Here is a 15,958-nt window from a genome sequence, read left to right as displayed (position 1 = left end):
CAACCACACGAATGGGATATTCATCCCCAGATACTACAAACGTACCTTCTTCGCTGGGGAATACCAGAAATAGACCTATTCGCAACAAAAGAAAACGCAAAATGCCAAAACTTCGCGTCCACGTATCCACACCCTCAGTCCAAGGGCAATGCGTTATGGATGAGTTGGTCAGGGATATTTGCCTACGCTTTTCCCCCTCTTCCACTCCTTCCTTATCTTGTAAACAAATTGAGTCAAAACAGACTCAAACTAATACTGATAGCACCAACCTGGGCTCGCCAACCAAGGTACACAACACTACTAGACCTGTCAGTAGTACCTCATATCAAACTACCAAACAGACCAGATCTGTTAACTCAACACAAGCAACAGATCAGACACCCGAATCCAGCATCGCTCAATCTTGCAATCTGGCTCCTGAAGTCTTAGAGTTTGGACATTTAGCCCTTGCACAAGAATGTATGGAGGTCAATAAGCAAGCTAGAAAACCTACTACAAGACATTGTTACACAAACAAATGGAAAAGATTTGTTTATTATTGCCATCATAATCAAATCCAACCACTACACGCTTCGGCGAAAAACATCATAAGCTATTTATTACTCTTACAAAAATCAAACCTTGCCTTTTCTTCTATCAAAATACATCTCACATCAATATCTGCCTATCTACAGATTACACATTCAACATCACTCGTTAGAATCCCAGTCATCAAAGCATTTATGGAGGGTCTAAAGAGAATCATACCCCCAAGAACACCACCAGTTCCCTCGTGGAACCTCAATATTGTATTAACACGACTCATGGGTCCACCATTTGAACCCATGCACTCTTGTGAGATGCAATACTTAACCTGGAAAGTAGCCTTACTAATAGCTATCACATCTCTTAGAAGGGTAAGTGAAATTCAAGCATTCACTATACAAGAACCCTTTATGCAAATACATGAACATAAAGTGGTTCTCCGGACAAATCCAAAGTTCTTACCAAAAGTTATATCACTGTTCCACCTAAACCAAACAGTGGAACTCCCAGTCTTTTTTCCACAACCAGACTCAGTAGCTGAAAGAGCCTTACATAAGCTAGACATCAAAAGAGCATTAATGTATTACATTGATAGAACAAAACAATTATTTGTAGCCTTTCAAAAACCTCATGCAGGAAATCCAATATCCAAACAAGGCATTGCCAGATGGATAGTGAAATGTATTCAGACCTGCTATGTTAAAGCAAAAAGAGATCTGCCTATTACGCTAAAGGCGCACTCCACTAGGAAGAAAGGCGCCACAATGGCCTTTCTAGGAAATATACCTATGACAGAAATCTGTAAGGCAGCCACATGCTCTACGCCTCATACATTCACAAAACATTACTGTGTATATGTGTTAACAACACAACAAGCCACAGTAGGACAGGCTGTATTACGAACATTATTTCAAACAACATCAACTCCTACAGGCTAAACCACCGCTTTTGGGGAGATAACTGCTTACTAGTCCATGCACAGCATGTGTATCTGCAGCTACACATGCCATCGAACGGAAAACGTCACTTACCCAGTGTACATCTGTTCGTGGCATGAGACGCTGCAGATTCACATGCGCCCTCCTGGGGAGCCTGTAGCCATTATAAGTTGATGAAACTTGTACATTTATACATTTTTAAATATATAATATTTTTTTATACACATTATGTACATACATACTCACTCCATTGCATGGGCATTTTAAGTATATACAAAACTCCTACCTCACACTCTGCGGGGAAAACAATCTAAGATGGAGTAGACGCCCATGCACAATGGAGCCGAAAGGGAGCAGTCCCTCGGTCTCGTGACTCGAATGACTTCTTCTAGAAAAACAACTTGTAACACTCCGAGCCCAACACTAGATGGCAGGATAATGCACAGCATGTGAATCTGCAGCGTCTCATGCCACGAACAGATGTACACTGGATAAGTGACATTTTCCATATATATATATACATATATATGTATGTATGTGTTCGATGGCATGTGTAGCTGCAGATACAAATGCTGTGCTTAGTTCGCCATCTAGTGTTGGGCTCGGAGTGTTACAAGTTGGTTTTCTTTGAAGAAGCTTTCTTCGAGTCACAAGTTAGGGTGACTCCTCCGCTTGGTGATAGTGCGCATGGGCATTGATTGTTTTCTCTTTTTCTTTAACGTCAGTTTTATTTTTGAACGTGTTTTCTGACTACACTCGATCCAGTTGTAGTGTCGGGATCGATTAAACACCCTTTCGGGCACCCACGCCCTTCTCGGGCCTACTGCGACACAGGCTTATGGATCGGACTCCATTTTGACTCTGTCCTTGGTGCCACACCAAGTTCCCTTGCACCAACCAATAGTCAGTGTGTAACCTGTGCCTCTATCCAGATCATAAGGAAGAAACCTGCGAGGCGTGCCGATCCTTCCAATCCAAGAAGACTTTACAGGATCGAAGAGCAAGACAGCTAGAGGTGGCACCGAAGTCAACAGAACAAATGCACAACATTTTCGGTGAGGAACAGGCGCAAACTGCAGTCTCCATCGCAGACTCAGACTGTGACTCAGATGGGGACAGTCAAGTTATTTCTGCGGCACACTATGTGAGTACACATGCCCCTTCCCATCACCAAACACAGTTTAAGAAGTGATGGAAGGCCTTGGGTCCACCACTGCTTGCCGGGCATGGTCAGACCCGAAAACTACATCTCGTCGACCGACCCTCGGGTTCGGTGTCGAAAAAGGCCAAAAAGCAGTCCGCCAAACAGACTGCCACGCCTGTTTCGAGATAGAGTTGTAAGATGGAAGCCTCCACATCGGGACCGAGACTGCTACATACCACCTCTGAACCGAAACATACAACCTCCTCTTTGGAGCTGAAACATTCAAGCTCTTCTTCGGAGCCGGAAAAACTTCCATCTCTCTGAAACCACATTTTCAGCCCATTTAAATCAGTCTATCACCAAGCTTTCGGAGCACTCATTTGTGGGAATTAAACAGGTTCCAATTCCTGAGGACTCAACAGACCATTAGACCCATTCTTGAGGTCATGGACCATAAGCAGAGGAAAATACAGATTCAAAAGGATACGGGGAAAATTATTACCTGTCCTTTTCCTATTCCAAGAAAGTTTGGCACCTGGCCCTTCACCGGCTAAAATATTTAAACACAAAGAGAAGCCAAAGACAGTGTATCAGCCCTCTCCACCGCATTCGCCTTTCCTTTCCACTTCTCCACCACCTCTCTCTCCACCACCTTCACCCACACAGTTTACAGCACAATCTCCTGTCTCCTCACACAGGGATTATATGGGTGATAATCCTTATAATACGGACTCATGGGATATGTACGATTATGATCCAATTCTATCTAACGACCCTGATCTGTATCTCACAAGGCCATCTCCACCTGAAGACACTACAGCCTATAATCAGGTCGTTGCCAGAGCAACCACATACCATAATGTGCAAATGCACTCTAAGCCCATTGAGGATGACTTCCTATTCATCACCCTTTTTTCTACACATAAGCATTACTATGTTTGCCAATGTTACCAGGCATGTTAAAACACTGTGACAAAATTTTTAAAAATCCGGCAAATGGTAGGTAATAACACCTGGGGTGGATAAAAAATATAAAGCTGCACCATCAGGTCCAATTTTTACATCACAACAATTGCCACCTGATTCCATTGTGGTCAGTGCAGCTAGGAAAAGGGCGAACAGTCAGTCCACAGGGTATGCTCCTCCTCCAATAAAGAAAGCCGCGAATTCCTTGCAACAGGCAAGAGAGTGGCAACTCAAGCTGCAAATCACTGGAGGATTGCCAGCTCCCAAGCTCTTTTAGCCAGGTATGACAGGGCCCATTGGCACGAAATGCAGGAGTTACTTCAATATCTCCCCACAGAACACAAAAAAAGGGCACAGCAGCAAAAGCTATTGCCAACATTCAGATTAAATCCGCACTAGACGCAGCTGACACTGCATCTAGGTGAATTAATACTAATGTTATGTTTAGAACGCATGCTTGGTTACTGTCCTCAGGATTCAAACCTGAAATATAGCAAGTGGTCCTTGATATGCCTTTTAATAAACAGCAACTATTTGGACCTGAGGTGGATACCATCTTTGAAAAATTAAAAAAGGACCCTGATACAGCAAAGGCCATGGGTGCCCTTTACACAACACCTTTTTGGGGCACTTTTCGTAAGCCTCAATTCAGAGGAGGTTTAAACCCCAAACATCAGAGGCCTCTACGTCCTAACAGAAACAGGACAACAATATTGTTCCAGGGGATCGTACAAGGATTCCTATAGAGGACACAATTTCAGAAGTAGGGGTGTTGGACTTTTGCTTATGCAGGGTCATCCCCAGTCTTTTTGCCTCCTGCCTCCTATTTTTTTTCTGACCTGTTGCTGTTGGCTTTTCAACTCTGAGCACTTTACCACTGCTAACCAGTGCTAGAGTGCATATGCTCTCCCTGTAAATTGTATGTAATTGGTTTATCCATGATTGGCATATTTGTTTTACTGTTAAGTCCCTAGTAAAGTGCACTAGAGGTGCCCAGGGCCTGTAAATCAAATGTTACTAGTGGGCCTGCAGCACTGGTTGTGCCACCCACACAAGTAACTTTGTAATCATGTCTCAGACCTGCCACTGCAGTGTCTGTGTGTGTGTGTATTTTTACACTATAAATTCGACTTGGCAAGTGTACCCACTTGCCAGGCCTAAACCTTCCCTTTTCTTACATGTAAGGCACCCCTAAGGTAGGCCCTACGTAGCCCCAAGGGCAGGGTGCAGTGTATGGATAAGTTAGGACATATAGTAATGTGGTTTATATGTCCTGACAGTGAAATACTGCCAACTTCGTTTTTCACTGTTGCAAGGTATGTCTCTCTCATAGGATAACATGGGGGCTACCTTTAAAAATTATTAAAGTGTAGATTCCCCTAGAGAGTAGATGGACATGTGGAGTTTGGGGTCCCTGAACTCACAATTTAAAAATACATCTTTTAGTAAAGTTGATTTTGAGATTGTGCGTTTGAAAATGCCACTTTTAGAAAGTGATCATTTTCTTGCTTAAACCATTCTGTGACTCTGCCGTGTTTGTGGATTCCCTGTCTGGGTCAGTTTGACAGTTGGGTTGTTTTTCACCTCGCACTAGACAGTGACACAAAGGGGGCTGGGGTGTAACCTGCATTTCCTGAGTAGCCATCTCTGCTAGGAAGGAGGGGTGGAGTGGTCACTCTCATCTGAAAGGACTGTGCCTGCCTCGGACAATGCCGGCTCCAACCCCCTGGTGTCTGTCTGAGGCCTTGCCTGGGCAAGGCAGGATTTCACAGGTAGGTGTGAGTCCCCTTTGAAGAAAGGTGACTTCAAAGACTAAAATGGGTATAAGAAGGGCACCCAAATCTACAGACTTTAGAAACACTTCTGGAACCAAGAGGAGCCTCTGCCTGGAGAAGAGCTGATAGCTGAGGAAGAAGTGCTGCCCTGCCTGTGACTGTGCTTTGTGGAGCTTTCCTGCAGTGCTGCTTCTGCCAGAGTAAGAGGGAAAAGACTGGACTTTGTGTGCCTTCCATCTTGTGAAGAAATCTCCAAGGGCTTGAGTTAGAGCTTGCCTCCTGTTGTTTGAAGTCTCAGGGACAGCAAAGACTTCTCTCTGCCAGCACCTGGAGTCTCTGGAGAGACTCCTGCCCCGACAAGTGGTGCCCTATCCAGTCCCTGGGCCCTTGAAAGGAAAGCTGGTGGAATCCAAGGAAATCAACTTCGGATGACTTCGGACCGACGCCGCTGCTGAATCCGGTAACGCCGCCTGCACCTGACGGCGTGACCCTCGCTAGAACGCGATGCTCTTCGCAGGCACGACGCTGCAGCAGCCCCGCTGAAGTCCACGACTCCGTGGAAGTCGCCGCACCACGTCGTGACCGACGCCGCTCGAAGTGCACGGATTCAACGTTTCGCACAGACGCCGCGATTCCCGACTTCGCGCATCGGCTTGTTTTCACTCTTCACCAAAGGTACTGTACTTGGGGGTCTACACGACTCCGTGTCCGGCGCCGCTGGTGTCGGCTTGTTGGGAACGACTCTGTCACAACGCCGTATTAACATCTCATCGAAGCATTTTTGTTTCTAAGCGCAATTTTTGAGTTTAATCCCTAAAAAATTCATAAATTGACTTGTGTATGTCGGATTTTTGTCGTTTTTGTCTTGTTTTGTTTAGATAAATATTTCCTATGTTTCTAAACCGGTGTTGTCATTTTGTAGTGTTTTCATTAAGTTACTGTGTGTGTTGGTACAAATACTTTACACCTAGCACTCTGAAGTTAAGCCTACTGCTCTGCCAAACTACCAAAGGGGTAAGCAGGGGTTAGCTGAGGGTGATTCTCTTTTACCCTGACTAGAGTGAGGGTCCTTGCTTGAACAGGGGGTAACCTGACTGTCAACCAAAGACCCCATTTCTAACAAGGGGCAAATCCACTGCCACAAGACATGCCTCCACCTCATCAAAGCAGTGACTTTCTCTGCATCCCCACACAGCACACATCTCCTGTGGGAGGAAGACTGCAATATTTCCACCGTCATTTACAACAAATTACATCAGATCAATGGGTACTGTCAATTATCCACAATGGTTATTGCCTAGAACTCATCTCCACTCCACCAAACATTTCCCCCTCGTTCACACAGGCTTTCTCCTGAACACTTTGTTCTGTTAAAACAAGAGGTAGAATCTATTCTACTCAAAGGTGCTATAGAGGTAGTACCTATCAATCAATAAGGAACAGGAGTATATTCTTTATACTTCCTCATACAAATAAGGATGGCGCACTCAGACCAATCCTTGATCTCAGGCTTCTCAATCAATATATTCTTTCAGAGCATTTCCACATGTTCACTCTTCAGGATGTCATCCCTTTGTTACAAAAACAAGACTTCATGACAGCATTAGATCTAAAAGGTGCTTACTTCCATATTCCTATACATCCAGCATACCGCAAGTACCTAAGGTTTGTAATAGCAGACAAGCACCACCAGTTCAACGTTCTACCCTTTGGAGTAACAACAGCACCAAGAATATTTACCAAATGCACAGCAGTGGTTACAGCATACCTCAGAAGACAGTGCATACACATCTTTTCCTATCTAGATGACTGGCTAATGAAAGCCAGTACCATTCAAACTTGTCAACGACACACACAATACACAATTAATACCCTACATAGTTCAGGGTTCACAATCGATTACCAGAAGTCTCACCTTCATCCAGGACAAACAAAAGCATATCTGGGAGCAATTCTGAACACTCAGCATTAGCTTATTCAAACCCACAAAGAATTCAAGTGTTCCAAAGTCCCATATCTCAACTAAAATACAATCAATCTTACAAAGTAAGATTTACCATGAAAGTCTTGGGAATGATGGCATCCTGCTTATTGGTAGTACCCAATGCACGCCTAAATATGAGATGCCTACAACAGTGTCTCTCACAGCAGTGGTCTCAGGCACGGGGTCAACTTCACGATCTAGTGTTGTTGGGTTGCCAGACTTACACCTCTCTGCAATGGTGGAATCACACCAACTTATCAAATGGGCAGCCATTTCAAGACTCTGTGCCACAGACCATAATCACCACAGATGCATCAATGACTGGTTGGGGAGCCCATCTTGACAATCTTACAATACAGGGACGATGGGACTCAATCCAGCAGATTTACCAAATAAACCACTTGGAATTGCTGGCAGTATTCTTAGCAATCAAAGTATTCCAGCCACAGATCACACACAAGACAGTCTTACTAAGGACAGACAACATGACAACAACGTACTATCTGAAAAAGCAGTGGGTGACACACTCATCCCAATCATCCCTTCTAGCACAAACAATTTGGAAGTGGGCAATTCACAATCTCATTCACCTACTAGCAGAGCACATCCCAGGGATACCCAACCAACTAGTGAACCTCTTAAGCAGGATGCAGCAACAAATACACGAATGGGAGATTCACCCACATGTAATCTGACATTACTTTTACATGTGGGGAACACCAAACGTAGACATTTTTGCAACACGTGAAAACGCAAAATGCCCAGACTTCGCATCCAGTACCCACACCCTCAATCCAAGGGCAATGCTCTATCGATCAACTGGTCAGGGATATTTGCTTACGCTTTTCCCCCTCTCCCTCTAATTCCATTTCTGGTCAGCAAGATCCGGAACTCTTCCCTCACTATAATACTCATAGTTCCCAGGTGGGCACGTCAACACTGGTACACAACACTATTGGATCTATCTGTAGCACCACATCACAAGCTCCCAAACAGACCAGACCTGTTGCGTCAAAACAAAGGTCAAATCAGACATCCCAATCCCAATATGCTCAACCTAGCAATTTGGCTCCTGAGGTCGTGGAGTTTGGATATCTACAGCTTCCATCATAATGTATGGACATTCTAAGGGAAGCAAGTAAACCTACAACTAGGCAGTGCTATGCATCTAAATGGAAATGTTATGTGTATTACTATCAACCCAAAAACATTAATCTACTTAGGCATCCGTACAGGATATTGTATGCTATTTGCTTTACTTACATAAAGCAAGTATTGCATATTCATCTGTTAAAATTCATTTAACTGCAATATCAGCCTACTTCCAAAACAAACAGCATATCTCTCTGTTTAGAATTCCTGTCATTAAAGCTTTTATGGAAGGCCTTAAAATTGTTATTTCACCTACAGCTCCACCATCTCCAGCCTGTAATCTTAACATTGTGCTCGATAGGCATATGGGTCCACAATTTGAACCCATGCATTCTTGCGCACTTCAGTTTCTCTCATGGAAAGTTGCTTTCCTAGTAGCAATTACTTCCTTAAGGAGAGTAAGTGAAATTCAAGCATTCACTTTAGAAGAGCCCTTCTTCCAAATTCACAAACACAAAATAGTACTTAGGACAAATCCAACTTCCTACCCAAAGTGGTCTCACAATTTCACATAAATCAGTCAGTGGAATTGCCAGTCTCCTCTCCACAGCCAGATTCAGTTGCTGAAAGAGCTCTCCACGCTCTTGATTTCAAAAGAGCTCTAATACATTATATAGACAGAACAAAATATTTTAGAAAATCTAAACAACTTTTTGTGACTTTTCAACAGCCTCATAAAGGTAATCCCATTTCCAAACAAGGATTAGCCAGATGGATAGTAAAGTGTATTCAAACGTGTCTTAAAGCTATAAGACAACTATTAGTAACTCCTAAATCACATTCTACTAGGAAGAAAGGAGCTTTGATGGTATTCTCAGGAAATATACCTATAGCAGACATATGCAAAGCAGCCACATGGTCTACACCACACACATTTACAAAATACTTTTGTGTGGACGTTTTCTCTTGCCAACAAGCAAATGTTGGTCAAGCAGTGCTTAAAACAATATTTCAGACTACTACAACTCCTACAGGCTAGCCACCGCTTATTTTAGGAGGGGACTGCTTTTCAATCTATGCACAGCATGTGTATCTGCAGCTACACATGCCATTGAACGGAAAATGTCACTTAGCTAGTGTACATTTGTTTGCAGCATGCAGTGCTGCATATTCACATGCACCCTCCTTCCTCCCCGGAAGCCTGTAGCCATTGTGGTACTCTATTAAGTAAATATGTATATACACCGCATGGACATCTTCTTAACTCACTATATATATATATATATATATATATATATATATATATATATATATATATATATATATATATATATGTGTGTGTACATATACAACTCTTTACTCCTTACTTCACCCTCCTGCAGGAAAACAGTTTATCAAAAGACTCGATGCCCATGCACACGATCACCCAGAGGAGGAGTCCATTGATATTGTGACTCGGAAAAGCTTCTTTGAAGAAAAACAACTTGTAACACTCCGAGCCCAACACTAGATGGCGGACTATGCACAGCATGTGACTCTGCAGCACTACATGCCACAAACAGATGTACACTAGGTAAGTGACATTTTCCGTATATGTACTGTTTCAATGGAATCCACAATGCAAGTGTGCCAACAAAGAGTTCTATAAAGTACTTGCAGAATTCCATAACCGAAAAATCAGATGCTACGCTCCCCATGTCTCAAGAAGTTTGTAATAAGCTGGCTAACCATTACACAACTAAAGCAAATATTTTGGATTCTTATTTAAACAGCTGCAGCCTGTTTCTAACAAAACCTTCCAGGGTACAGCGTGTACAGCTTCATTGCATTTCTGGATCCTTGTCAAAGCAAGCAAGCCAACAAGCTTCCTCTTTGTCCCTTGTCCTGCTCCAATTTTTAAAAACATTCTATCTATATGTGCCGACCATCCCTCCTTTATCTGACCCAAACCTTGCTAACTACTATGAACTCCCAAACTTCCTTCTTAAAGTTCCCTTTATTTGTACCAATGACACCCAACTAACAGAAGAACACTACTTAGAAAATAACTGCCTACGTCCCCCTTCAAATCCATTAACATTATTCTATCCCTACTTTATCCCTACTCTAAACTCTACTAAATACACAAGAAATGAAGAACACAAACCTAATGCAACTAATGCAAAAGGGGAAAAAAAACCTATACAACTAATCTCATCAAGGGTAGTAAGAGCTGTATAAATACAATTTACGATTACATGTGTGCTTACTGCCATAGATGTCAAAGTATAACATTTCCTAATGACAACTGTCAGGACGCACTGGTAAAAGAACCACTGCAAGGTACATGGCTGCTTAGGTGAATAAGAAAAGGAACCCATCTGGAAAGTATCCTCATTATGGTGTCATTTCGCTGTCTCAAATCATGACAGATAAGTGTGTGAAGTAAGCAGGATTCAGTGAAGTTTGAGAACAGAGCACACAGCAGACTAATATACTCACAGCTAAAAAAACATAATTAGCATTGCCTGTAGGTCTGGGTTCAAAATGCTAATGCATACAGTGTTAGCATGCTAGGCGCAGCACACCGTAGAGCCAGTAGGAGCAGTTGGAGAGAGATATAGTTGAAAAGTAGTCTGACATGTAGTTCAATGCAGGCACTGGAGTGGAGGTGGAAGGATACATACAGACTTACTTCTAGCTTTAGGTTTGAGACAAATAATTCCCTGGGACAAGCAAAGAAGTGAATGTCAGTGTCTCAGTCTAGTGGTTGAAAGAGCGAGGTGGAAGAAAGGAAGCCAGTCATTGAAAGGGGCGCACCCAAAGTCCACTCTTCATACATTGTAAGTAGTAGGTCTGTTTGACAGCTTTTCTGTGAAAACCCAGACCTTGAAATCAAATATTCATTTACAACAGAAGCTGTGGTGTGTCATACCAGGGCTGGGGAATCTAGAGCTCAGTGAAAAGATGCTGAAGGATCCATGGGGTGGCAGGTGACACCTGAAATAAGCAATGGCTAACCCTTAGTCCTTTTAAAAAGAAACAATGGTTGACCCCAAGCCCCATATAAAAACAAAAAAGCACACTCTAGTCATATACATTAAGTATTTCATTTTAAAAGCACTATAATAGAGGATAAGTGAGAATTTTCAATAAATTAATTACTTTGGTATTTATATTATAGTATTTTTTGCAAAACAAATTCTCCCTGACTAGTGTTATGCTGCATTAAAGTACTGCTCTAGAAGGTACTTCAAATGTGTACTTTGTTAACATGCACAGTGAGTTGATTTTGTCAGTATTCTTTCAAGATGACCTTTGCCTTTACCAAATAGTCCTTGCCGCCTGCTGAAGATAATGCAATTTGCACATTGCAATGGAAGCAAACCCATAGTTCAGGTAGAATTGAACACCAAGCAGGCAATATCGTATGGTGCAAGAGCAGTACTCCTTTGGGTGGAGGAGCCTATGTCCGCACTGTGTGTTTTAAAGAATTGGTTAACAATGTCTTTGAAACAGCTGCAAAAAAGTAATCAGAAATGTAACACTATCTGAAGCAGACAAGATTATACTGAATGAAATTGGAGGATATGAGAATTGTCAAGTCCAGTTTAATAAGTTATCAATGCAAGTCTGTGGTAGATGTTTACAAAATACCAGCATTATCTTGAGTAAAGGAATGAGCACAAATCTAGAGAAATTAGAGCATGCTAGGTTTTGGACAGATTGAGCTTTGGGGTCCTACATGTCACCAGGTCTGATAGCATATTTAGTGCCACTGTGTGTCACATATCATAAGCATTTGCCACCTCTTAAAAAGCTGATAACCACAAGGTGATCTAGAGAAATCCTACACAGAGCAGATTTCCAGATCTGGTTTAGAAGCTGTACAAACCTAAAATCCATTACACCAATCCAAAACACAGGAGGTTAATTCAGAAGCCTTTTTTTGTATTTTTGGGAACAGTAGGTCTGGTTGCTCAAGCACAAAGCTGTACCCCGTTCAAGTCCATGACCCCTCTGTTGTGACTCCATGGTTTCTCAGGCTTTCACAACCTGAAAACACCCATCAACAACCCACCTCCTCTCCTGCATGGAGAAATGTTTCAAAGTTGTTAAGTCCAAGTCAATGATGTACATCCTATGTTTAGGGATGTAAAATGCACTTTGGTATTGTCACTCTTTCACAAAAAAAATATAAGGACACAGTAAACAAGGTATTGTAGACTTGTACAGAGAAAAACAGAATAGGATAGATCGTAAACGTGAATTAATCTGGGTCACTAGCAATAATACTGAGCCTCTGTTAAAACCTTTTTTGTTTTTTTCCATAAGCATCCAAAGTGCGTTGTGATTCAATTAAATCTAATTCGTAGAAGTGCTTCTCGTTAATGGGTGTCGTCAGTTAATTTAAGGCAAAAGATGTGTCCATCTTAAAATGTCAATCTTTATTTTTTGTCGGTCTACGAGTTTTTCTTTGTAATAGTTTTTTGCCAAAATGACGCAGAATTGGTTGCGAAAAGCATTGAAGGGGAGAGATGAGACTGTGGACTCTTCTGTAGTATGGTCTGTTGCCCTGATAGGAAAAAAAAAGTGGACAGAAGTGTAACATTAACATCAAAGTATTGTCCTCATGCGGTTTCGTCCCTGTCTCCTCCCATTTAATTCTTCATTCATCTTGCCTTCTCTCCTTGTACTGCATGAAGGGCCTCAGATTTGTTTTGTTATTCCAGACTGATTTAGCAGATCTGCTGAATGAGTGTTCGACTTGTGTGATTCAGACCATGCTTATCCATGACTGTATACATTTAAATGACAGCTTTAAAAAAAAATCGTCCTAACTGATTTTTGTTCTGTTTGTACCAGATCATTTTGTCTACTAACATCGCAGAGAGCTCAGTAACTGTTCCAGATGTGAAGTATGGTAGGTGATTATGAAAACTGCATTATATTGTTCAGCACTTTCTAATTGGTTGAATTTATGTTGCTGTTATCTAGGGGTACACATCTCGTGCTGGTTTCCCTAACCCAGGAAGACTTGCAGAAATGTGCATGAATAAAGGAGCAAAAAAAAAACAACTGTTGAACTTTCACTCACTTCTACGAAATATATCTCACTTTATCGAAATGCAGGTTAGTTTGTGGTGTAGAATATGCACTACAATCATACCACAAATTTGGTGACTAATGAGCAAGCATTTCAACATTGTCCTCCTGAGTGGACTTTAATTGAAAATTTCTACTAAACACTTAAACGCAACCTCTTCATGCCGTATGCCTCGATATTTAGGTTTTATGTAGAAGCCTGAGCCCAAAACATAGGCCAGGTTTGCTGGTGTGAATTGGTAATGTTTAATATACATGGCTTCAGGAGGATTTCAGTAGCAATAGTTTCAGGGTGGACCAAGAATGCTTTTATGTAGAGCACCTGTAAGAGGACATAAGAGGACTTACGACATGACTGTACTGCACAGGAAAAGAGACCAGGCCAGTCAGAAACCAGTGGTTTGACCCTATACTATGTATATAGAATGTTTTTCCAAAGATGACATAGGCAATATTTAAATATTACGGTTATGGGAGATACAACAAAAATGTATATGTATAATAGTGGTCAAGATCAAAGTATGCAACTATAGTAAATTATCCAGAGCAATAGGAAAAATATATGTACAGTGGTTTCCAAGATAAGTGATGCTTCAACTACGACTTAGAAAGTTAGGTGATAGAAACCATAGCCACTTCCCTAGTAATAATTCGGTCACATACATCAGAATAAAATTTGAAAATAGAGCAATTAATAATATGTTTTTAGTATCTTTATGCTTTAGTGATTGGTACAGAAAAAACACGTGGCTAGCCTGGGTAATAAATGAGCATATTCTTTATCAATCATCCCAGGATAAAGACTGAGAGAGTTCACCGTTTCAGAATTTGTTGACATGTAGTAGATTTGATACATTTGTAGTTGGATGTCTTACACACTTATTTAGCAGTCTCACCAGAAATATTAATTAAGCTTAGACAGAGTTCTAATTAAGAAAGTCTGGTAACAGATTTGAATATGTTCCAGGAGTAGCATTGCAATGAATTTAAGATTTTTCAAGCCAAACCTATTTTGTAAGCCTGTGAGAGAGAAAGACATATAAAATTCTAGATCATGTGAAAAGAAAATCCCCACATTAACCTGTGATTTCCAAAATTTAATATTTGTAATTTTCATACAAGAATTATATCTTAGAGATTTTCTTCAGTATTATGGAACCATCAAAGATGTGGTTGAATTATGAATTGTGTATGGTGTTTATAAAAATAAAATATGGTAATCCCATACCACGATTAGTATTTTTATTTATCATTTCATAACAATTATCCATTACAACAATAAGAAATAGCTGCATCCCCCACTCATACTACAATCATTAATATGGAATCAGTTAGGTGCCACCTTGGGGAGTAAAAAATTATCAAGTTGCAATTCATACATAACATAGTATACAGTGGTAAGACATATACAGAAATTCATGATGGAGGTGTAGATCTTAGCAAGAACTTTTCAGCACAGGTAAACCCATAAACAGATTAATGGATCAATTAAGTTTTCAGGATATTGGGACAATAAGTCCAGTGTCTATGCGAGGAGATATCCCCGAAAGCACCCCCAAATGGTCCTGGTCCTACTAGAGTGGAGGAGCATTGAATAATATAGCTCTAACTATTCTTGACAATACTCCATATCCAGCAACTGTTCTTGAGTGGAGGGCACACGTCTTTAGCCCTATACACGGGATTTATCGAGGAGCACAGCCAGGGCAAGAAAATGTTTGTTGTCATATGGCAGCTCCGTTGGGAGACACAGGATGGCCAGTCACTTATTCAGTTTAGACCGAGTGTAATATGTCTGATGAAGGAATAGAAAAATGCTAAGGTGAAGCTCGCCGTCTGGGGCAAGAACTGCGTCAGACCACATGTGCCTGTCCACTCTTTGTCAGAGATCGTATTGCCCAAGGCCGCTTCCCATAAGGTCTTGGCATGTTGCAAGCCCAGGAGCATCTCAGATTGTGCAGAATCATAGAGGCGAGATAGGAGATGTCCGGAGGAGAACACTGTGAGGAGGAGAGTTACATTCAGCTAGGGCTGCTGGGAACTCTGGGTAACATGCCCAGACCTTTGCCTGGATATGAAAAAAGTGAAGAGGTCTAGCAAGTCAAGCGGATTTGCCAGTACCAATCTCTTGCAGAATTGTCCAACAGAGAAAAGACCATCCAACTCCACCACTTCCCAAACCGGTACTCTCAGGGCAGCTAATCTCTGTGTAAAAAATAAAATGCAATAGGAAGTGAAGTATCAGCTGCTTAGGAGAGCATAATGTCTGATGACCACGCACAATCTGTAAACACAACAAAGCTTGTTGTTGTAATAAAGATGAGATATTCAAATATGATGCGTAGGTTCTTTATTAGGAATATATTATCCACATACAACCGAAGACATCCATCTCTTTCCATCAGCTCTCCATAAGCTCTAGCTAGAACATTCCTCCCCCCAAGAATCT

The 15,958-nt window shown here is 41.6% G+C and overlaps 1 protein-coding gene across 1 annotated transcript in view; it reads left to right on the top strand.

Annotated features, from left to right (window-relative positions):
* The window catches only part of TDRD9 (tudor domain containing 9), a 2,107,755-nt gene that overhangs the window by 804,618 nt on the left and 1,287,179 nt on the right, over positions 1–15,958 (top strand). Inside the window, exon 12 of the mRNA XM_069207577.1 lies at positions 13,270–13,327. Within this exon, the coding sequence (XP_069063678.1) occupies positions 13,270–13,327 (58 nt within the window). The remainder of the gene's footprint in view (positions 1–13,269; positions 13,328–15,958) is intronic.

The sequence above is a fragment of the Pleurodeles waltl genome, chromosome 9, assembly GCF_031143425.1.
Source record: "Pleurodeles waltl isolate 20211129_DDA chromosome 9, aPleWal1.hap1.20221129, whole genome shotgun sequence".
Classification (NCBI taxonomy): Eukaryota; Metazoa; Chordata; class Amphibia; order Caudata; family Salamandridae; genus Pleurodeles; species Pleurodeles waltl.
Note: the sequence above shows the minus strand (reverse complement) of the source record. Positions and strands in the feature narration are given on the sequence as shown.